Raw genomic sequence first — 23,103 nt, 5'->3', positions numbered from 1 at the left:
TGTGTAGGATCAGCAGATACAGGTACTACTATGGAAATTTATTTCATAGAATCATAGAATCATAGAATTGTTGAGGTTGGAAGGGACCTTTAAGATCATCGAGTCCAACCTTTAGCCTACCCTGACAAGAGACACTTCTAAACCATGTCCCTCAGTGCCCCATCTACCCTTTTTTTAAACACCTCCAGGGATGGTGAATCCACCACCTCCCTGGGCAGCCTATTCCAATGTTTAATAACCCTTTCAGTGAAAAAATGTCTCCTAATATCTAATCTAAACCTCCCCTGACGTAACTTGAACCCGTTTCCCCTCGTCCTATCACTTGTCACCAGGGAGAAGAGGTCAGCCCCCATCTCTCTACAACCTCCTTTCAGGTAGTTGTAGAGGGTGATAAGGTCTCCCCTCAGCCTCCTCTTCTCCAGGCTAAACAACCCCAGCTCCCTGAGTCGTTCCTCATAAGGTTTGTCCTCCAGGCCCCTCACCAGCTTTGTAGCCCTTCTCTGGACACGCTAGCCCTTCTCTGGACACGCTAATTTCATTTCAAATCATTGCTGTTCTATCACCTCTTTTTTTTTTTTTTTTTACATTAAAACATCAAGTATGACAGACACTGTAGAACATAACTCTCTTTCAATTGTTGAACAATCTGTAATGATATCCAAAGGAGCTTCCTCTTATAGTGGAAGGCACTGCCAAGTCCTCCTAAAGCGGATGAATACCAGGAGTGCATTGCCTATACTGTGAGCCTCGGGAACTGAAATCAAATGATTCTGGGTAACTTTTTTCAGAACTTCCTTTTGGAAAGACAAAATCCAGAGAGAATATTTTAAATATTTAAAACTTTATATCAGGTAGTCTTCTAAAAACAACTTTCTACCAGCATTCTGTCTTTTCTGTCACTCAAAGTAGCCGCAGTTAAATGTTTCTGATAATGTTGAGCAGAATCATTTTTACTGAACTTTTACCCTGCATGGAGTGTTTGCTGGATCTGCCACAGGGTCACCATTGCAGCCAAGGTGCCTTCTCCCTTCCTCCAGGAATTTTACTTTCTGTATCATGTGAGTTTTTTCTCTGCTGCCTATCTGGCAAGTGGAGTTATTAATAGCTAACTTTTACTGATATGCACTGCTAGTGATTTGAGATTTCAGGAACTTTTGTATTTACTGGACTGAATGGAGGACGGCACTGAATAGGCCAGTATTTTTCTGGCTGAGGTTTCCGTAGATTTTTTTGACTGGCAACAAACGCAAACTAATGTGAAGTAAATTAATGCCTTTGGAAAGCAAATAAATTAATTAAACAGCTGTTCTGAAGCTTGCAAACTTGGGTGGCAGTTGGTTGTTCTACCTGGCCTGGCCATGTTGGAGGGAAAATAAAAAAATAAAATACCAACAGTAAGATTTCCTCTTACACAGACTGAAAAATAGTGTACAACTACCTGCAGTTTCATTATTACCAATTGTTTAATTTTTGTGTCATTTTGAATTTCATAACACATGATGCGTGTTGTATCTCTGTGTCTTGGTCTTTGAGGAAAACTTACTTTATTCTCTGTGAGAGGGGCAGTATTGGTAATAGAAAAGAAGAAAGTTCTCCGCTTAGTGAATGAATGGTGCAGTATGCTTTTCTTTTTATAACTGTTGCTACATCTATAGGTTTTGTAGTTTGCCTGAAATCTACTTTTTTTTTCTCTACTCCAGCATGCCGTTCTCTCTTCTTCCTTCTTGTGTTCCTCCCGTTTCCCCCCTGCCCTTTGTCATAAGCTTTGCATTCTCCTTGTCCTGCCATGCGTTGTTGCTGGAGACTGCACAGTGTGTTGACCTGTGGAGAATAACAAGGCTGGTTAAACAGCTTGGGTATGCCACCAGATACGGTGGATTTAAGTGCCTCTGTCAGGCTCCAATTTCTACTCAGGTAAATGTGAATCTGCCCATCCGAGCATTACTGGAGAGCTGGGTTGACTGGAGGAGGTCTCCCAAATTTATTGCAAGCGAGACAGACAAGTTCTGAAATAAAATATCTTCAAGCTAAACATTTGGCCTTACTTTCCTTTTGCTTTAGAAAAAGATCAAAATGATATTTTCATGATGACAGTTTTTAGTAATTTCCAATGTCTCCAAAATTGAAGCTGTCCAAATATAAACCATCTAAGTTCTATTCAATAACAGTTTGTCTGGTGAACTGCCAGTGGTCCTTGAATGCTTTTGGGCTGCAGCTGAGGTAGGTATTTTGAGGTGCTGCGCTGGCACCAGAAAAACCTCGGAATTCCATGTGCTTTAAAACAAGTTGGAACAGAAATATTACCACAGGACACTATCAAAAAAAAAAAAAAAAGACTGGGATTCTTGTCAACTTCCTATTTCTTCATTAAAAATAAAATAAATTTAAACAGATTCTTATCCAAGGGGAAAGGAAAAATATATTTCACCTTTCACAAGCTGTTTTACTGGGTGTGCTAGATTTTTGTCTAGCACACATCTCTATAGAGATGGAGAGATCCAACATGGCTGATATGATAAAGTGTTTTACCTCATGGGTTTCTGCTTCTTACATTCATTGATATATTTGTGGAATTCCAAAGGCAGAGGGAAGCCACAAAAAGGTCACAAAACTGCAAGCCAAGGTAAACAGCCTGTCAGAATATGTTTAGCAAATGACAGTGTAAACCACAGAAAAAATATAGAAAGGAGAGGAAAACTTACTCCCTTGGAAAATACATTTCCTGGTTGGAAAGGTGTTGAAGTTTAGAGTCACTTATATCGCTTCCTTGTTCTTTTCCAATAAATTGTCTTTACTCAGGTCGTTAATTCAGACCATGGTCCCAGGCACCTAGGCCATAGGGAAGAGGAATACATGTTCTGCAACAGGTATAAGGGAAGGCATTGTGGGCACCATGACTAAAGGCAAAATGTCTTTCATACCAGGAAAGGAGACTGGACTACATCTTTGTGATAAATATTACTTAGCAATATTTGAATAACGTATTGAACATAGATACAGCACCAGACCATTTCTTTAGTCATTGTCAAAGAGGGTTGTGTTTTCTCCTTTGTACACTGCACAAAGAAGGATTATTTGTTTGGTTCAATGTGAATTTTAACATGTTTTACTCCACTGTAGGTGGAAAATAGCTTCTCAGTTCTTGGTTATTTATCCTAGTTTTCTTGCATTTCAAGTACAAGCTTGTCTTCATGGAGAAATAATTTTGGATGGCTATGCTATGGTCCCCACTACTCTTTATCTTTGTGAATTATGTAGCACAATCTTGTAAATGCTAAAGCATCTGAGCCACTTTGTTTTGTTACTTTTCACAGCAAGTTCAGACTTCGGTCCAGATGTGCAATGCAAGGAATTTTAGTTTCACAGAAGATTCTTTGGGCACATTCAGCCTAGATAACTGACAGAAATAAAGTTATTGGCTAAAAATGTCATTATGTCCAGGAAATATGTGAGGGACTTTTCTGTTGATGTAGACAGAAAGTCTAAGGATTCCCCTTGCTGATGGTGAAACATCTATATTGTGCAGGGAGCTACACCTACATCTGTGTTCAGCAGTAAGAAGTCAATACTCATATCTCATATATTTGCTTTTGACAACAGAAATTTTTGTCTACAGCACCAGACTTGTTTGTTGAGCATAAAAGAACAAAAATCCTCTATGGGTCCTGGGGGAGGTATTGCAGAAAGGGAGTAATCATTATAAACTGTGTTGTATGTGCTGTACCATGTTACCTTGAGAAATTTAGGTTCAATTGGCTTATAAAATAGGTTTTACTAAATCCCTTAAATAGTGGTATTGCTAATTGTCCACACTGCAGTTTAGTACTAGCAAGTGCTATATAATGATTAGAGTGTTTCCAGATTGATTCACTTGGAAACAAGTGAATTCCTGATGACCAGAATGGTATTAGAGTGGGGGAAGGATGATTGAGAAACCTCTCAGTCTAGGTAACACTGATAACACACAGAAAAATTAGATTTTTATTTTTTTTATTAGGAATGGCAGCTTGTTTAGAAATATCACTTACAAAGACCATGGAAAAAAGAATCGAATATAAAAGAAACATCCCAGCAAACAGAATTATCTGGATCTGTCATGTATATCAGAAAGCTGAATGTTCATATTTTCAGCATGCTCTTTTCCCCTCTATTTTACCTCTCAACTAATGGCATTAATTAGCATTTATTTTAAGACTTTAGGGTTTAAACTGTGAAATGGGAGTTTCTCTTTTTCTTCAGGGATACCAGGAGACCAAAGGGTGCAATAGAAAGTACCCTGTAAGTTGTGTAGAAACACTAACACCTATATTACGCCTGACCGCCCAGACATCTTAATCTTAAGTCAATACATATAATGATTAATTTATTCACTCTCTACAAATCAGAAAAGTAGATAATTATTTCATATTTGTAACGATAAAAAGATTACCTTTAGAAACTTCATAAGCTGATCTTAAAAACTGAACTCTTAGTACAATTAATGTACAGACTGCCTTTGTAATAAGTTGTATACTTCATCATAAAGTAAAAACACTGGTGGATCAGTTTAAGAAATTAGTTAGCGTTTGAGGGGAAGAAAAGATGGTGATAAAGTAATTAGTATCATAAGTTCAATAAAGATTTAAAACTGTGGTACATGGCAGTAATGGATTTTGAACACAGTTAATGAGCATATTCATTGCATTCGTTTTTAATTAAGTGGAAAAAATACTGGTCCTTTAAATGGAGAAAATAAATGTGCAAGTCAGTCTTGCACAAACATGCAAAAAAAGAATTTATTGCCTGTTCTCTAACTAGGGAACTGGGAATCATTATAAAGATTAGCTTTACTGAAAAAAATCCAGAAAAAGCTTTAGTAGAAAATGTTTATGAGGTAATAATTTTCACATTAAATATTGCTTGGCATATATGATAGAGTGTGTGCACAGATTCTTTTAAAATATGAGTATTTGCCATCATCAGAAGTAAGAGTGTACTCTTGAAAAGGATTCAATGCTATTTACCACTTTAGATTTACGTGAGACGTATTTAGTATATGACTACACATATAAGAGAACATAAAAATATCAGAGATCTTGAAAATTTCTGAGAGGTGTGTTATGCTTGCGCTTAGAATACAAGTTGTGGTTTAAAAGTAAAATGATGACTCGGAAAGCTGCAGCTGTGAACTTTCAGATGCTTGCTGGGCTTTAACCAGTGCACTCTTGCTTTCCCGAGCACTGGACCATGCTGCCGCTGGGGCTTGGAGGGTTTCGGGCTGCGGCAGAGGAAACCCAGCTGAAACGCTCAGTGTTTACTCTGTCAGTGGGCAGCTGGGGAACTGACATGAAACAGGTTAAAGCACTGAAACCAGGCGTACCTTCCAGAGCAGTGGCTTTCAATGTTTTTATGACTCGGGAACCCACTAAACATTTTCCAGTGGAAGTGAGGATGGCTTATTGAACGTTATTGACTGGCGTTTCTTAGTTACCTTTCATGGACCTATTTGAAGTTGTTCACAGATCCCCAGGGATACACAGACCACTTGTTAAAAACCAATGAAAATAAATCAAACTTAATATGTTTCATTCTTTTAAAGCTCCCAACCCATATCTCTCTTGTCAATATTACCAAAATATCAGATTCTTTCTGACACGCAGTACGTCTAGGTCTTTGCTCAACAAATGTCTCATTGGGATATGCATAAAATCACAATGTGCTTCCAAGTTTCCCTAGGCCACCATGACCTTCAGGAGCTTGTTCACCACTGGTATTACAAGAGGGCAAGTTTTACGTACCGAAAAGCCCCTGAACTTTCACTGGTGACATGCGGTATACTGCTAGTGGTATTGCACTATGAGTTACTGTGCCACACTTAGGCAATTTCAGTCTTTTGGCTCTGACTTTATTCTGCCCCATCCCACATGTTGTAATTGTCTTCCATAAAAAGAACAAACAAAACCATACTCGTGGGTCTTTTCAAAATGCTAACTCTGCTTTTATTTTTTTAACCTCACTGCATGATTTTATTATGTATTTAAGCCAGTAGCAACTTGGAAGCTAAGTTTAAACTAGCTGGCTTTGGTAGTGTACTTTTAGCATTAAAAAAAAAGAAATTGCAAACTGCAGAGTCAGTTCAGTTTATTACTTAAATCAGGAATTTTATAGAAATTTTATCAGTAAATAAATATTTGATTTTCTTTTCTGTTCAGGTATGACTTTGTAGAAGTTGAAGAGCCTAGTGATGGCACTGTTTTAGGGCGCTGGTGTGGTTCCAGTAGTGTGCCAAGCAGACAAATCTCCAAAGGAAACCAGATCAGAATAAGATTTGTGTCTGATGAATATTTTCCTTCCGAACCTGGATTCTGCATCCATTATACACTTCTTATGCCAGTAAGTAACATGTTTCAGATTGGAACGTTTCAGGAAAAAAAAAATCTTTGAAGTGGTAGCTCGAAAGAATCTTTTAATAGCTTAGGATTAATTACTGTTTATTTTTTAATAGTAATAATAATGAACAATCTGTCTTCCAGAACTGTACATTTTGTTTCTGTTTTTTAACTAATTGAGTGTTCTTGTGGTTCTTGTTGGATGGCTTTGGACTGAGAAGTTGTGGGCTCAGTTGTTTGTGTGGAAACTTCAATGAAATGTTTGCATTCTTAATACGGTACTGTGAAAAAAGAAATTTTATAGCTTTGAGAAGAAGAAAAATCAGCATGAGAATCAGCTCTGTGACATTTAAAGGGCATTGGGAAGTTACAAAGAAGATTGAAGAAATTAATGTTTTTGTAAGTCAGCTGCTATTGACAAGCACAGCCAAATGATTATACCTAGTTGAAAAACTGAGAATTTCTTAAGCTTCTGAACTGTTTTATTATAGTGACAAAGCCATGACAATGCATAATACTGCATTTTCCCTGGAAAATGTACTTTAGATTTCTTTTGAATGTTGATTATGGCTTGTAAATCGCAAGTATTAATAGCTTAATTGCATAAAATATGACTATTTTCACTGTCAACAGCTTTCTGTTACCTTTTTTCACCAGATGAAAGATCTCTGATAGCAAAACAATGTTTATAGATTTTAAAGGATGAGATAATGTTCTGAAACATTAGAGTGGAGCAAAACAGGAGTTGACTTGTTTTAGGATCGGTATTTCATATTTAAAGAGAGTATGGAGTATTTTTGTTAAATTCCTCATAATTCACTTTGTGAATCTCCTAAGTAGTCTTGTGGTATGTGGTATTTGGTTGGTGGAAAATATCTGCAAGCTCAATAAAAAATTGATCAAAAGAATCCATGTTGTAACCGCACTGACATGCGCTTCACTGAAATTGCATTTGGCTTTCTTATTGCTTTTGCCATTTTTGCCTCTTCTCCCCATTTGCAAAACTTCAGTTACTGAGAAGAAGCAAAGAACAATTCTGTGTGTCTTTTGAACAATACATAATCTTCTGTGTAATATATTTAGCATACTGTTGGTGATGTCAGTGAAGTGTAGTAGTGTACATGTGTGCGTGTACATATATATATGCTCTTTTCTGTTGTTTTCCTATAAGTATTTTTAAATATTTAGGCCTAACTCAGAACTATTTCTAAAGTGATTAAACGTTTGATCTGCACATTTGACTCTTCTGTGAGTTAGACCCTTTTGTTAGTAGAATAGTATGACCTGATAATGATGCATTTTGAAATTAAATAAAATGTCAATCAGTCTCCAAACCAACTTGAAATATGGCCAGGTTTAAAATTTCGTTTACCTGAGGGTAGAATGTAATAAGTATGTTTACTTTTAGAAAATGGTAAAAGAAGATCCCTAAATAGATGTATCTGTGGGCTGATGCCAGATTTCATTGTTGCAGCTCTAGTATTACATTTTACCTGCTACGTTTCTATCTGACTTATGTATGCTCCAATTTCTGTGGAATTAATTTAACAAAGACAACTGAAAATACCAGAATATATGTATAATTATCTCTATGCCATGCTGTACAAATAGACTGACATTCGATGGGGAAAACTCGTTATAACACTTAAATTACCAACATTTGCAAAACAATTTTTAATTTTCAAAATATTCACATCACTTATTCAATAGACAAAGACAAAGGTGACATTGTAGGATGCATTTTTAGTTTCCCCTTTTTCTCCATTAGCAAAGTTCATTTAGCATAAGAAGTATACACACAAACTGTTTTAGAAACCAGGCATGTTACCTGTCACGTATGTAACAGGCAAGAGCAGTCCCCTTCACGTTGTAGGAATTCAGAACTAGCCCCAAAATGTGCAGTATAACAACTCCTTATCGGTTTGCAAGGATTAATTTCCATATCTCTCTTTAAAAGGGCTGTGATGTTTTCATCAAAAATTCTGTTTTTATAAGCCATGCAAAATATAATTTCACGTTTCAGACTGCAGATTGGAAATGAAATCTGTATTGATGAGTTTCAGGATTAGACCTGCTTCTTGTACCTAAAACAACTGAAAACTGATGCCAAAAAACATGGTTTTCTTTAAAACTATAATGCTATCTCATCCAACATTCCAAAAGAAACAAAAATTTATGCCCCTCCCCCCCCCCCCCTTACCTCCTGCAAAAAAGATGTCAGGTCTAGGAATGAGTGTAAATTTTATATAATTCTTGCAAAACCAAAACCCATTCACTTTGTGATTCACTTCAATGAATTGGTCCTAAACAGTTAATTTATTTTTTTTTCCCTCATTTTTTGACAAGAGGGGGAGGGGGAGATGCCTGGTAGACTAGCAATGAGAGATTGTTTGGGGAGAAATGAAGCAAAACTGAAATAAAACAGTGCAAGCTTGTTTCTGTATTTGGAGGCCACACACAGAGAGGGGCACCGGACACATTTTCAGGTCTTTTAAAGAACAAGAGAAATGGCTTTGTTTAAATCTGCTGTAATTTATCGTATATATGTATTTTGGCTTTGTATATTATATTTCAAACCAACTTTTCACATGATGAATAAGTAGGGGGAGAATGACTATTGATCTGATTACTCTACTTCTAAGACTTAGTCACTCTAAAGGACTCGCAGCAGTTCCAGTGTCAATAGATGCAACATCATTTTTTAGAAAGGTTTAGTGTGGCAGCATAAAAGCAGTGCACGTACTGTATACACGCAGAGTGCTCCCCAAGAAAAACATGAAGCTTTTCTTTGGATTCTAGTTAATTACAGTTCAATTATTTCAATTTCTTATATTTTTAATTGTGTGCCCTGGGTACATCTAGAACTTTCCGTAATTCTGGACTAACTCCACTTTTCTTTCCTCTGTTCCATAGTTGCAAGTTAATTTTTGTCTGGAATACCGTAAAGTGGAAGGAAGTGTTGAAAAAGCTTACTCTTAACTAAGAAAATGTAGTTTGTGTTATTTCAGAACTATTAAGCTACTTTCAGCACAGCTGTTATTCGTAGTCACTCTTTTCATGCTCTGCCCTGCCACTTAGTCTGTGCTTACTGGTGAGCTGCTTTATTCACCAAGGGCTGCTTAGCGGTTGTTCTGCATTTTGACTGTTCAGCTATGCATTTATTAAAAGTCATGTTTTTGGCAGCGCTATACCACCTAAACCCTCTTAGAACTTTATTGCAAAAACAATCCATATTTCATTTCTTTCCCCCTTCTGTGCACTTGCCCCCAGTTACAGCTCTAATCCATATAGTAGCCACATGCAATTGAGGGGAACCTTATAACTCTTATAATATGTGTTTGGGCTTCAGTCTTCCTAGTGACTTGTTTAGTTTAAATTATGTCAGTTACAAGTTTGGCAGAGAAAACTTGATGTAATAAAGTCCATTGTTGCTTGGGGAAGGAGTGAATGGGATACTTGATGCCTGAGGTGCCATTAAGGAATGCATGACTGATTGCCAAAGCAGTTATTAATTATTCAGGGCACTCAGAACAAAGCACCTCCAGTTAAAGTTGAAGCTGGGGGTGACTGTATTCCCCTTATTTTTTGGCATATGGTAGCATGCCATTTGTCATCAAAGATCATGCCAAAGCTCTTTGCAAAGAACAGACTTAACCCTCTTCTATGCAAGTGAACATGAAGAGGAAAATCCAAGAAGCTGCTCAAAGACTGACCTGGTTTAAAAGTGACTTGGCAGGTGTTCTGTGATTTTTAGTGCAGTACCTGTATGGCTACCTGGATTTCAATCCAGGAGAGATCTATTTATTTTTTTCTTTTGATGCAGAGATGCTCATAGTAGTGCTCTTGCTATTAACAGTAATGAAGATCAATTTTAACACTGTGTAGATAATCTGTTTAGAGCTATCTAATAGCTGTTCCTTTATTGTATCCAAATTGGCTGAGTTTTGCTCTTTTAGGATTGAGCATGTCAATTTTGTTTGTGGAACCTTTTTAATTAAGCTTATTTGATGAAAAAGGCAAATAAAATTTAAATACTAATAGAAAAAGTGCATACTAATAGCAGAGAGAAAGGAAAGCTCTTACCTAGCATTCCCTTCCTTTCAAAAGTCCACAAATTTCACAGATATCAGGTGTGTATCTTGCATTTCAGTACCAAAGACTGAGAGAGGCTTAACTTTGGCTGCGATAACTGAAAATCCATCCAGAAATATCCTAAAGGACATTATTGATCTCCTAAACAAAGGTTTTTCTACACTCTCTTAAGAAGTAATCAAAAGATTTTTGGAAATAACATGATTTCAGGGTTGTTTAAGCCAAGGGGATATAAAGCAGCAGGAGAGTGTATGAGTGTTATTTAGCGCTTTGCAATGCTGCACGAAATGAAAAAGGACTGTGAAAATCCTTCATATGATGGGAAGGACTCTTAAACAAAAACTCTGTGTTCAGAGTTTCCACTGGTTAGGTATAGCCAAGCCCAGATAAATCAACAAATTTCTAAAGATGCTCCAGTATGCAAATTCAATCATTCCATTTTTTTGTGTGTGTGTTCATTGTAAATCACAGAGGGTTTTGGACTAATTCTATCCTTGGTGTTTTCCTTTTTGCATTAAATTTGTGCTTGAGGTCTAAAGAGAAATTCCTTTTAAATTTCTTAAATGAGACGTTAAATGTCACCCCAAAATACGTAGATAGGAGTGACATGCTTCAGGTTAATCAAAGAACTACAAAAAGTACAAAACCGAGGATGGCTGTCATCCATGGGACAGCAATGAGGGGGGCGGAAAAAAACCCTTTGAAGCAGAAAGAACCTCTGAAGGATATTTCCTAATTAAATCATAACATCTTGTTTTCCTGTGACCATATCTCATTCTGTCGCATGGACAGCATAAAAAAATTAAAAATCTGTGTATGTGAAGCAGACTCACAGAGAGACAGGGTTAGAAATGAATCCAGCAAAATTGTTCTAGCAAAATTATGAGCCTGCGCAGAAGTCCATGGAAGTATGTCCTTGACCTGCCCAATCAGAGATTACTGTGGATTTTTTGAGACTCTATAAGGAATGGAGACATTTTGAACCAAATTTGTTGTCATTTAGTTCTTAAAAGGATTGAAAATAGTTATATGATAACAAGCTTTGTACGTTGAAGGACTAGGTTGCTTTACCTCTGGCCAAAATTTGAATGTAGTTTCTCATGTAATATATGTAGAGTGTAACATTTCTCTTTTGTATTTTTCTGTGATAGTTTTACAGTGGCTTAGGCTGAAAAGGATCAGAAATGGTTTCATTGACTATTCATAGGACAAAGTAATTCTGTTTTCTTGGACATTTTTTGGTATTTATTTTACAAATTCATTGTATGTGTTTGACTAAGATTTAAATTCTTTGATTTTGGAAGTTTATTGACTCACAGTTTCACTGTGGTGAAAGGTATAAAAAAATCAGCTGTTTTTCTTATTTCTAAACAAGTAACAATAATTTGAGGTTACCACACCTTAAATGTCATGCTTTGGTTTTTTTTCTATCCAACAACTTCAGTAGAATTTCTTCCTGAAAATTTAATGAGTGTTCAACAAGTGAAATAATTGATTCTGGTTATGGAGCATTTATGTAAGTCTTAAAATTGTATTTTTGAATTACATTCTTGAGGGGAAATCAAAACAATGCAAGGGAGAAAAGCTTGGAAAAACTGCTTTCCTTTAAATAATCAATGGCATCATGTAGAAGTTGGATCACTCTGGCAACCTGTTTCAAGCAGAAATTATTGCCGTAAACAAGAGATGGGATACTGCAACTGTCAAGAAAAAGCCGTCAGCCCTTTTTACTCCTTTAGCCAAATTATGTCTTTGGTCACATATTAACCCTCTCATCCCACAAGAAAGCACACAGTAGGATGATTCAGTAATGCAAACAATGTTTAACCTCTTTAAATGCCCTAAAAAGTGAAAAAGTTTAGAAAACATATGAGAAAAGTATTTCAAATACATGAGGCAATCTCTTTTCTTAGATTTCTGTAAGTTACTAAAGGATATTATTAGGTTTCCATTTAGTAATAAACATTTATATTGTCAGGAACTCTTTTTTATTTGGAAACTTTATTAGTGTGTCTCATAGCATTTTCATTTAATTTGAAAATGTGTATTACTTTTACATAGTCTACCATTTACTTTATTGTAGTGTTCTGCAACAAATCTTGCATATATAAGTTTTAATGTTGTGTGCTGTGTTGCTTTCAAAAAGTCTACAAGAGAAGTTAAAGATAGAAAGAAGAGTGGTTTTGTCTTGTCTTGAACAACTTCAAAATTATCCTGGAATGTCATGACTCTGGGAGTGGTCTGGCTGGTGTATGTGGGATCTTAAGTAACATTATTTATGTTTGGGAACAATCTGAAAGAACTATATTTTGCCAAATGATGAGAAAATAGAAAAAAATAACAATAAAAAAACAAAACCCAACACAAAAACCCCACACAAAACTGTACAAATCCAGGAAAGATAGTAATGTGGAGAACCCAATCTGCATTAATGATGCCAGGAAGAGAATACATGATACATGGGGAATCTGGACTGGGGTGAATTACCAGCCTTATGGATTACCACAGCACTTACCTTTGGTGTTACTTTTGTTATTCAACTTGACTTAATAGACATTGAAGTTTACACCTGCTAATAAGCAGGGAACACATCACTAATGAAAAATAACTGTCAACCATTATATTTTAATATTATAGTCCTGAGTATATTCTGGGAATCCTCATTGTTAGAGTGTATCCTTATAGTAAAACACAGTTAAACATCAAAACGCAAGATTTAAAAATATGTAAATGTCTTTTATTGCATTTTGACATCAGAATTTGAAGGACATTTCAGAGTTTTTTACTTAATGAAATGGCTACCATTATACTAACTGATAAACTTTTTTTCAAGTAGTATTTGAGTCTTTTGATTGTTCTTTTTTCATTAAGTTCATTCATGAAGGACTAAAATTGGTCTAATCAGAGCAATTACACAGAAGAAATTAACAAAAGAATAATACTGCCACTTCATAGCAATTATAAATATTAGCTTAAAATATGTTATTCTCTGGTTGTACCAACCTTCCTTTAACTGATCTTCAAAGAGATTCTCTCTTCCTTTGCAAATATCTCAATTCTAAAACAGTTCTTTACAAATGAATGAGGATCAGATCAAGCTGGTTAGTCTTTATCAGTCAGTAGTAATACATTAAAGCATTTAATACGTGTTACGTAAACTGGCATGTGAATTTGAAAATCTATTATTCAGCAGAGTTAGCAGTAATGTCATGTTTCTAAGCTTTTCCAATTGCCTTCCTAGTTTCACAAATGTTAGGCCACCTTGAATCAAACCAAAGGTTGTCTGTCCCAGGAGCCTGCAACCAGCAGTGGTCATAAATGGATGGCAGGGAGCACTAGGAGGAGGTCAAGCAGATGTGATTCTTCACCCCTCCTGCACTACCTCACTTACCAGCTATTTTCATCACAAGAGGGGGATTCCCTGAGCCTGTGTCCTTTCTTCATTTAGTAATCTGTAACAGATGTTCCTCGCAAATAATTGTCCGTGTACCCCTTGAACCCAGGTAAACTTCATGCCTTCACAACATCCTTTGTTAAAATGGGATTGTATAGGCACCTCATAGAAAAGGAACTTCAAACAGCTCCTATACTTGAGAGGGATATGTATGTATATAAAAATGTGTCACTCCTAAACTCTGAACTCACTGATCCCATGTAATTGGAGCGGCTGGATGCTACCTCAACATAAATATTCCACAATGATGTCCAAATGTTGCTGTAGTCTTTTAAAATTATTCTGTAGTCATGGTTCCAATTTATTTGTTCAATCTTATTGATCATATCTATTCTAAAGAGTACAGTGTCTCAGTTACTTGTGCGTGATTTTTTTATATTTAATCCTTTACTAAATGTTATATAAACCACCTTTCATCTGATATGTTTGGTTAAAAAAAACCAAAAACCACTCCCCCAACCCCGAAAAACATGCAAGAAAAAACCAACACCATCTTCCTGTTCTCCAAGGTCCCTTTAGCTCCGCTGGGTTGTTTAGTTTTGTTGTTGGTTTTTTTGGGGCTACATTTTTCTTTATTTTTTATGTTTTAAGTATTACATAATTGTCTAGTTGACTATCCCTTTTCCAATTTCCAGGATCAACATGTTATTCACAGCTTTTTGAGAAAGCACGCTGATGGCTTCTCTACAAATTCCAAAGCAAAGTGACTCTGTCCCATTCTCAAAGTAACCCCCTGTGTAACTGGCACAGTCCTAGATTTTTTGTGCTTTCAAATACTGAGACGTTGTGTCTGACATGCTTGCTAGTGGAAAAAAAGGTAAGCAAATGTACATTTGATACGAGGTTTCAGGCAGCACCGTAATTTTCAGTTATGCTATTTTAGCTGCATTCATGTCATGTCCCTCTCCATTATTAATATCTCAGTCATGCTGCAGTCCTATCCATTGCCTCACCCCAACAAAACAGGCAGTAACTCATTATAGTGGTGTGTACTGTGCTAATTTTTCTTACCATAATTCTGGTAGGAAAAGATGAAAACAGGAACGAAAGGAAAGAATTTGGGACAGAACAGAGGTTACTCTGTGTAACTTATCAATTTATTTATTTTTTTTTTACATATGGTACAGATCTGAAAGGCTCGTAGAAACAGCAGAATTGCATGGAAAAAATGGAATGATGGGTGCAGCTCTAGACGTCTGAGATCAAATCAGCCGTGGAGCAGCTTCTGTAGGTGCCTGACTGCACAGTCTAACTCCACAGACTGGTGGAAGCACCTCTTTAAATTCAGGCGAAAAATTCTTGACAGAGTAATAACACTGTATAGTAGCTTCAGGGTAAGAGTTTGCTTGTGGAAAGATTAATGTGGGGTATTGGTATTGGTATTAAGAGAAATCCTTTTGTTTCTAAAAAGGGATAGATAATAAGCACTATGGGAATACCAAAATTTGCACCTGTCTTGTCTTTGCAGTACCTGGCCTCTGGTGTTACAGATGGGGATTATGAGCTGTCATTTGTTAGCTTCTCATAAGTACCCAAAACTTTTTTAATGATGATGATGAAAGGTTTTGCTGAAGAAGCCAGGATTTTTGTTGAAAGGCTTTTGGTTTTGTTTTCGTGGGAAAGTCTAGATAATCACAAAGCTCTTGCATCTGTTCTTTCAATTATCTCTGGCTAGGGTGGTGGAGAAGGAATTCAGGAGGGTTGCTTCCATGTTCCCTCCTGATAGCTGGTGTATGTTGTTGAAGAACCGTGTTTAAAAAACAAAATGAATTAAACAAAATCTTACATGTGAAAATGGAGGGCAATTTGTTCGGCTAAAGACATTTCCAGAGGCAGAATGCTCAGGCTGCTTGACTGTTCATTTCACTCTGCTTTTGGGCTAGATTGTAAATTGTAGTAAGAAAAATAATAAGAATCATTTATGAGGAGAAATAAAACACCGGCCATCAAATTGAAGGGATTGATTTAGTGCATGGAAGACCAGATTTAAAGGCACTTGAAAAGTGGAGGTGTGAAAGCAGATGGTACAGCCTTTGGAAGAAATTTTGCATGAAATCCTACAGACATCATGAAGTTGGTGGTTCCTAATAGCCCTTTCCTTTCAGCTGCAAAAGGATTCCTTGGGGGAACTTCATAATAACTCTACTCTGACACCACATACAACAGTTCTCAGGTCTCATCCAAGTAAGTCTGTTAGGTGGTTAGGGGAATTTCAGTGTAGTGGTGTAATAATTAAATTGTAAATCATGTAAAATGGTGTAAATAATTAAATCAGTCTGAAGCTTTATTGTCCTGTATGTAGCTCTGGTGTCTTTTGGTAAAACTTAGTTAACTTAAGAGTTTCTTGGTAGACATCTCTTGTTCTAAATGTTCTTCTAATAGTGTGACAAATACTCTTTAAAAAGCATGACCGTCTTTAACAAGGCCGATGCTATGCTAAGGTAATTTTGTTAGAAATCAATATCCTTGTAGTTTTGTGAAGAGTTAGCATAGTAAATACAGTTTCTTAAATTTGAATTATCACATGTTTTCTTTTCAGCATTTATGTTTTACCTATTGTGCCTGCATGTGAATGTAAACATGTCATATTTCTGAAACTTCAAAACATCTAAAATCTAAAAGTGCTTAGTTACCAGCTGGGGTTAAATCACAACAGACAAATTTTGCTAACTGTGCAACGGACCCTGAACTTCCCTGCTGGCTAACCTAACCAAAATGACTTGGTGGCCAAGCAGAGCAAGATAACTGAGTTGAGCCAAATTATCAAAATCACTCGGTCATCATCTGTATTTCATGGGGGAAAGGGACAAACGCCAAATCATTTTAAACTTGCTAACTGGCAGGATAGTTAGTCATATATATGTAGACTTTTAATACGTAAGCTGTTAATAGGGTTGCCCTTGCTTATCTTCTGAAAATCACTCTGATCTTCTGAACTCTTCTGACTTGTGTGTGCATATTTGTCTTCGGGCTTTTCAATGTGAGGTGTTCTGAGTAATCAAAAGTTAATAATAAAATACTTCCCGTTCTTGAGTCATCTGGGTTATGCCTTTTTGGCTTGGAATTCTTGTCTTTTAGTCAAAGTAAATTCTGCCATTGATCTCTTGTTTGCACTCTGTCAATATATATAACTTTAAATACTGTATTTACATTTTTTAATTGCCTTTCAGTCATAGGCACCTTTCATGTAGGAAAAAACCTTGCGATTAGGTGCCTAAAATAGCAGTACATCCTTTGATGCAACACGAATGTAGAATTAAGGTTCATAAGAGCATTTTGAAGCTGTTTTCTGATATAAAGCACTTCAGAGCACAGCCCAGTTTTCCACCATAAACCAAAGATAGATGGTCAAGTCAACAGTACAAAGACAGATGAAAAATTGTCAGAGCATTTTCACTTGTGTTCTCAATTGTCATTAAGAATAAAAAAACTAATTACTTTTACAGTTAGGTATTTACATAGATGAAAGACAATATAAAATTTGGAAGTAATTTACTACTTTGCTAAGAAAACATATCTAAAAATATTAGAACTTTAGGAACAAACCTGCACATCTTTGATGTGACAGAGGGATCAGATTGAATGCTCGATATTTGGCAGATGCGGGAGACAGTTGAATCTGAACCTTCTGCAAAGCCCCCTGTAAGGAGGCGAAGCACAAGTGCAGGTTTTTGGGCAACTGTCAACCCCACAGGAGCCTTTTGCTCCAAAGAACCCCTTTGAGGTGATGTCATGAGAGAAGAGCAAAGCAAAATCAGCTGTTACTTTTGCAAGCTACTAACCTGTATCTCAATGTAGTTAAGGATTTATTTATGCATTTTCTTAGAATTAAGACTAAACAGAAGAGGAGAAAGTAGCACCTACTGTTTGTATCTAAGTGCTAGTAAGTAGCAAAGGTTTTTTTTCAGATTTTCATTTAGATAATAGGTACACTTTCAGGGTCTTATGTGATTATTTTCTGAGTGTGGTTGCTGCCCATTGTTTTAAGCAGGCATCCTTTAATTTTTTTGTCATTTATTGCCTCCTTTTCTGTGAACTATGTATCTCTTATCTCTTACTAGTGCATCTAATATTTTAAAAAAATATATTGGGAAGGTGCTTCTTTAAATTGGAAAAGAGACTTCCTGTGTTCTCAAAGAAGAAAAAAAAAAGTAATAAAATTTCCATGATAAGGTTTGATATTTCATTACCTGAAACTGCTTAAAAATTAAAGGGGAGTTTGGAAAATCAATAAATTAAAAGCTGCCCAAGTGTGAACAGAGCCAACATTTCTCTGCAGGCTGCTTCAAAAAAGTTAATGATAATTTTAAAAACAATTGTGTTAACCTAGAGGAGTACCATTAAGTAAGTCGTACAAAGGTATAATTTACAAAGCTAGTGCTATACAAAAATGCCAGTGGATAATTTATAGACAGGGGCTGGCCTAAATTTCATGGTTAATACTTGGAAGAGTGGCAAAATACTCAGATGATGTCATCATAAATATCTGAAACCAGAGGAAAATCATTTTAACAGCACATTTAACATTTAACAGGTTATAAGAAAAAATATTACTTTCCATTCTTAATTTTTCTTTAAATCTAATTCCCTAATAAAGTATGAGAGTATACTTACTTATGAAAGATTCCACACTGTCCTTCCTTTAATTAACTACTTACAAAAAGTAATCTCCTAATGAAGCAATTAGAGAATCCCCAAAGAGAACCAGGAAGAAGCACATATTGCACAGTTGCAGCCTGTGAACTTTTCAGTTATGGATATTTTATACCCTGCTCTGACTCTGTCACGTACAGGGCTCTGTCTCCAATAATGGCCTGTCATAGGCCATGGCTTCCTTGCAGTAAGGCACTTGTACCTTCCACTCATATTTTTTGCTGCAGGAGAAGGATGGCAGCTGTTTTCTGTTTTCTCTGTGTGTTGAGGTTTAGAGGAGAAAGAGAAAATAATAGGTTACCTAAGGGGGGATAACTTGCAATAGTCATAGTGCCAAATTGTCATGGTTGGATCCTGTTGTTTACAAATAGTGTTCCTGTGGTTTTTGTCAGGAGAACAACTTTAACGTTATTCTAACAGTGCATCAAATTGGATTTATTATTGCATGCAATTTTAATATTCATTATTTCTATTCATACAGTGATAAGCACGCAATTGAAATTGCAATAATAGATAATGGTATACTTTCCAACTTACAGGCTTTTGAAATCTTTGGATGTTTTGATTCTAGTTCCTCTTTGTCATATAGACAGTGTGACTGGTGACGGACAGATTTTTGAACAAGCAGTTCCCATTGCCCTCAACGGGAAATATTAGGTAATGGAGTCTGAAAAACAATGACCACACCATCAAAATAATAGCCAAATTATCCAAGTTTAAATAGACTATTGTTTTAAAAAAAAAAAAAATCGATAAATTAATTGGAAAATAATTGTTTTTCTATATGCATCTATTACACTAAGACTGATGTTCTGCCCAATGAGATCTTATTTCACTCTTGCTACCTACTCCTCTAATTTCCTAATAGATTGAATTATACACCATGGACCAGTTTCAGCAATGAAGTAAAGATTGCCTAGAAGAATTTAACTTTGGTAATTGGGTTAAAAACAGTATTGATGTTATCATTCTGAGATCGCAATCAGTGTTTCATCTCAAAAAATTGGTTTAATTTTTCTGTGGGAGTAGTGAAACAGTGGGAGAAAAAAAGGAGAGGTGTCAGTATTTTAGTTGCTTACTAAAGCATCCTCGTTTTGCAGAATTCTGTTTTACAACACGTAATAGTTGCTAAGGTAACCCACATCTAATACTAATATATTGTTTGAGGAGAGAATAGAACCTTAACTGTTAGATAGCAAAATGTCCTCTTTTGACGTTTTAACTGGAATAAAAACTTACAAAGGGAATTTTTACTCTTACAAATTCAGCCAAATTATATTGAGTTTATGGTGATATACTTGAAATAACAATTTGCCTCTCCTTCCATTCCACAAGTGGTGTGTGCTTGCACATCCTAATGTCTTCATTCAAATCCTCATGTTTGTCCAGTGGGACTGCACGCATAATCTGAAAGATGCAAAACAGCTTCAAATTAAGTAGTAAATAGTGGAAGAAGGCTAAGAACATGGTAATACTATCATCTTGGTAATTAGGTATCTTAAATGTATAATCGTTTACAAAACCAGAAAAGATTTTCTCCAATTACTAGATTGACTCTTTCTTCAGCAAAGCATGGCAGTCATCACAGTCAATTTACCCAATTTGTTTGACATTGCTTTGTAAGTGTAATTTATGCAGTATATCTCAATTACGTTTCATTTTTGTTAATGAGAACCTTCCCAATTGGTTTCTGTTCTTATTTAAACAAACAGATCATCTCATGGGACTTCACTGTGCAGGGCAGGTGGAAGAAATACCACCAGTAGTAGTCATGCAGATCTCTTCAGTGGATGTTCTTGCCCAGTGTTTCCTTGCAAAGTCGCTCCCCTCCCCCACTTCTTTTTTCTCTTCGGCAGCAGATTGTAACGTCTGACCATCATTCCCAAGAAAAAAAAACATACTAAGACATATACTCAGTGATAAATGCTCGTAAATAATGTCTTTTTATTACCTTAATATCACCTTAATTTCTCTTCTAATTTGGTTTATTTGTAAAACAGTGTTTTGTCAAGCATTCAAATGAGCATTTTCAATCATACCGTTTTGAAGCACAGTTTCTGTCTTGATCAAAGGATAAACTTGTGGTTAGCCAGTATCTTTTAGTCTAGTGGGCTAATTCAGCAAATAACTTTGTGTGATGCTGGGTTCAACAGAACGAAAACAATGTCTGCAGTTCACAGAAAATCATATTTTTATGGGCTGGAAAATTCAGGTGGAACCAGTGCCTCACACTTTGGCTCTTTATTTAAACTGATAACAAACCCCACATCTAACCACTTCCTAGAATAGCAGCCTGTGAAACCACAACTAATTAAAGCTTAGAAAACCACAGGTTTTGATGTCTGTGTTCTGTAATTAGTTCTTTATATTCTACATGAAATCATCAGAAGCACCCAGTTTTCCTGAATCAGTGAATGGGAAAATAAGAGACTGAGGGAAACAATATTTTAAGTATAAATACAAGCAGAAAAGTACCATAGACTCAATAGAATGGTTTGAGTTGGAAGGGACCTTAAAGATCATGTAGTTCCAACCACCCTAGTGGTGGGGGGGGTGTCCCTAGTGGGACACCTCCCACTAGACCAGGCTGCTCAAAGCCCCATCCAGCCTGGCCTTGAACACTTTCAGGGATGGGGCAGCCACAACTTCTCTGGGCAACCTGTTCCAGTGTCTCACCACCCTCACAGTGAAGAATTTCTTCCTAATACCTAATCTAAATCCTACCCTCTGTATGTTTCAGTGTGTAAATATTGATTTTCAAATGGGTGTTAAAAAGTCTTTTATAAAAAGGGCACATGTGAGAAATAGAATGAGGAATGCCTCTGTAGAAGGCTTCACAACTCTTAAAATTATGCTTTTGAAATACAGAAGGTGAGGGGTTTGGTTTTTTAAAAGTGTAATAGCAAGGTAGAACAGTAGTTTGTAAATGGGTTAAGACTAGTGCAGCGTTTGTGTGTGGTACTTCCTTTCTTGTGCGGAGAAGTGTTTTGACTTTGTATCTTTACAGCACGGGGTGAATGTGCGAGAACAGAGGCATAATATGAAAGATTTTTCCATCATTTCTGTTACAGAGAGTGCCACTCTTACTCCTATTATGTTAGCAAGCAAAAAATAATGTAATTAAAAAAATATACATATCAAAAGAGTTGATCTAGTTGACTAGATCAGTTAGAGATAATTTGGCCACATCTGTGGAGAGTGACAGGGTCCTGTCTGACCAGGAAAGAAGCTTTTTCAGGCTGAATGGCAGTCGATTAATTTACTAGCAGTCTTAAAGAGAATCAGATTTGCTCCACAACATGCTGGATTTGTTAATACTATGGGTTTATTACTTGGCAGATTTCATCTTTCCTTCTTTTCTTCTTGTTTGGTTGTTGTTTTTTGTTTTTTTTTTCACGTGTCAAGGAAAGGGCTGAGAAGGAATTGCATGTATAAAGGAAAACATTATCTATTTATGCATTATAATAAAAATAATTATACTGTTTCAATGATTTAATTATTTTTTTTTAGTAACACCAAGCATCAGGCTGAAGCAGTTACTTGTAGTGGTGCCTTAAAATTCAACCTATTCTATTTTAATAGATTAGTTCATGCTGTAAGCAGCACAAAATTTCATGGGAGCCTACTAGAAATAGAATGAAATACCCTGCTTTCAAACCAACTTTGAAGGATCCATTTTAAATAGTGGCCATAGAGATTGAAAAAGTAAAGCGTGGCAGAAATGCATCTACTTTTATTTTATAGCTGATGCTAAAACCATCTTCTTAAATGGGTTATATTACATACTGTTTTGAGACTTCAAAGAAATTGTAAATGATACTGCCAAAGGAACTACTGCTGCTTCTGAGGAACAAACTTTTATTAAAAACCCGTGACTCCCTACTTTTCTTCATGAGAAAGTAGTTAAATTGAAGCCCAAAATTGTATTAGTTTCATTAATTTTCACATTCTTATATGAGTTAAGGGCTTGTGGGTTGACATGTGACAACAAAAAAATACATATTTTTCTACCAAATAGTCTATATTTAGGTACACAGGCATGCAGTTGTTGCTTTTTATTATAACATTAATAGAATAAATCTAAAGGGTTAAAATGTACACATGGAGGTTTGTACAAACATACAAATCAATGAGGAAAAAGGTGCATTAGAGTTTGGTTACGTATACAGAAGAGTTTGGGGCGTAGCTAGTCAATAGTGCAAGTTTTAGAATGATTTAGAATTAATTTGTTTCTAGAATTCAGCATTTCCCTCAGCGTAATTTTGCATGTCTTTTAGAAACAGTGAGGTTACCAAATAAATGATGTGTAATGCAATCACAGAAATGCAAGGTTGGAAGGGAACTCAATGGGGTCTTTTCTGAGCCATAGTCCTGCTCTAAGCAGGAAGTAGATAGACCAAGCTCATTCTTACTAGACTTTTGTTCTGTTCCTGAAGTTTAGGGACAAATATTTCAGAGATTTCCCTGATCATCTGTTACACTGCTTTACATAGTATGAAATTTTTTTCTGATACATAACATAAATCTTTCCTGTCA

The 23,103-nt window shown here is 36.0% G+C and overlaps 1 protein-coding gene across 1 annotated transcript in view; it reads left to right on the top strand.

Moving 5' to 3' along the window:
- Window positions 1-23,103, top strand: part of PDGFC (platelet derived growth factor C) — a 134,861-nt gene that overhangs the window by 91,596 nt on the left and 20,162 nt on the right. The window contains exon 3 of the mRNA XM_074589744.1: window positions 6,192-6,372. Within this exon, the coding sequence (XP_074445845.1) occupies window positions 6,192-6,372 (181 nt within the window). The remainder of the gene's footprint in view (window positions 1-6,191; window positions 6,373-23,103) is intronic.

The sequence above is a fragment of the Larus michahellis genome, chromosome 5 (assembly GCF_964199755.1).
Source record: "Larus michahellis chromosome 5, bLarMic1.1, whole genome shotgun sequence".
Classification (NCBI taxonomy): domain Eukaryota; kingdom Metazoa; phylum Chordata; class Aves; order Charadriiformes; family Laridae; genus Larus; species Larus michahellis.
This window is presented reverse-complemented; position numbering and strand designations above follow the sequence as displayed.